The following is a 1,504-nucleotide window of genomic DNA, read 5'->3' as shown; positions in this document are numbered from 1 at the left end:
ACCTGTGTTACCTGTTGGACGTCTGAGGCGCCGTCAGACAGAAAACACTCGTCTCATCTGATTCCAGAGCTTCAGATCCACTTCATCTGTTCGACCCGTTTCATCTCCTGCTGCGTTTAAATATCAAACAGCTGATGTAACGGCAGCATTTCATCGTCTCGTCGCTTCTCTTTCAATCCCACTCGTCTAGTTTCTAACCGGCCGGTTTCTTTAAACCAAATGTGGATTTCTACATTTCAAACCTTCCATCAGCTGCTTTGCTTTTCTTTGATTCTCAGTAAAGGAGGCGAACAGGCTGGATTCTGAACATGATTTAACTCTCTGGTCCTTCAAGTCGCTGTGATGATAAAAGTCTGTTTATCTGGAACTGACTGATGAGCAGCAGCTCGTCTGACTTTAATCAGATGAACCTGAGTAACCTTCTGATCCTGACAACCCGGTCTGGAGGCAGATGATCTGTAAAATCTGTAAACCTGAAACTTCAACTTAATCATCTATGACGTGCTGCTTTGATCAAAATCAAATCTGTATTTTTTGTAAAGATAATTTATTAAAAAATTTTTTAAAAAGGGTTTGGCAATAAAATTAGATTTAATATTACTAATTTTATAAAACTACAATAATAAAAAAATTAGAATTTTTTTAACTCTTATTTTTCAGATTTTAATCATTTTGTTAAATTATCAAAAAATTACTGGTAAAGTATCAGAAAAATATAAACATGTTGACTGTAAAAACAAACAAACAAACAAAACATTAAAACTGTAAATAATGTCCACAGTAAAAAACAAATAAAAAAATAGTGATACTTTATTTTTATTCTTTAAATAATGTTTGGCAATAAGCAATTCTACAGCTTTATTTTGCAGACTTAGAATTTTTTTTATTTCCTATTACTTTTTTTTTTTACTCTTACTTTTGCAGATTTTAACCGTTTTGTTAAATTACAAAAAAGTATTGACATGTTGACTGTATAAACAAACAAACAAACAAAACCCCACAACAAAACAGACTAAAAGTGTAAATAATGCCCACAAAAATAAAATTACTTCATTGATTTTATTTTATTTTATTTTGTGTTTTTAATGTGTTTAATTTTAAAAACATTACTCTACAGATAAATGCTGTTATGTGAAATTAAAATGATGTATATTAAGGTTAAAACAGTCAATTTTTGAACTCTTATTTTGCAGATTTTTGCTTTTCATTTTGTTAAATTACAGAAAACAAAGAGGAAAAAAAGTCCAGTTTGTGACTTTGATGAACAGAAATGAGTCTCGAGTGGTTTGTTTGTTCCTGCTGGTACCTGTTCATCACCTAAACTCCGCCCCCTCAGGTACGCTGGTGTGCAGCGGGACAGGAAGCTCCTCCATCTCCTCCGTCGCCATGGTAGCCATCCCCGACTGCGTGGACGAGGCCACGCAGACCGACATCAGCTTCCAGAACTTTGTGACGCTGAGCAGAACCAGAGGTCACCATCATCACCACCATCATCATCATCACG

General features: G+C 34.5%; 1 protein-coding gene across 1 annotated transcript in view; it reads left to right on the top strand.

Annotated features, from left to right (window-relative positions):
- Positions 1–1,504, top strand: part of LOC103365594 (PDZ domain-containing protein 4-like) — a 43,980-nt gene that overhangs the window by 19,241 nt on the left and 23,235 nt on the right. Inside the window, exon 4 of the mRNA XM_008293067.1 lies at positions 1,337–1,491. Coding sequence (XP_008291289.1) covers positions 1,337–1,491 — 155 coding nt within the window. The remainder of the gene's footprint in view (positions 1–1,336; positions 1,492–1,504) is intronic.

The sequence above is a fragment of the Stegastes partitus genome, unplaced genomic scaffold, assembly GCF_000690725.1.
Source record: "Stegastes partitus isolate 25-593 unplaced genomic scaffold, Stegastes_partitus-1.0.2 Scaffold855, whole genome shotgun sequence".
Taxonomy (NCBI): domain Eukaryota; kingdom Metazoa; phylum Chordata; class Actinopteri; family Pomacentridae; genus Stegastes; species Stegastes partitus.
Note: the sequence above shows the minus strand (reverse complement) of the source record. Positions and strands in the feature narration are given on the sequence as shown.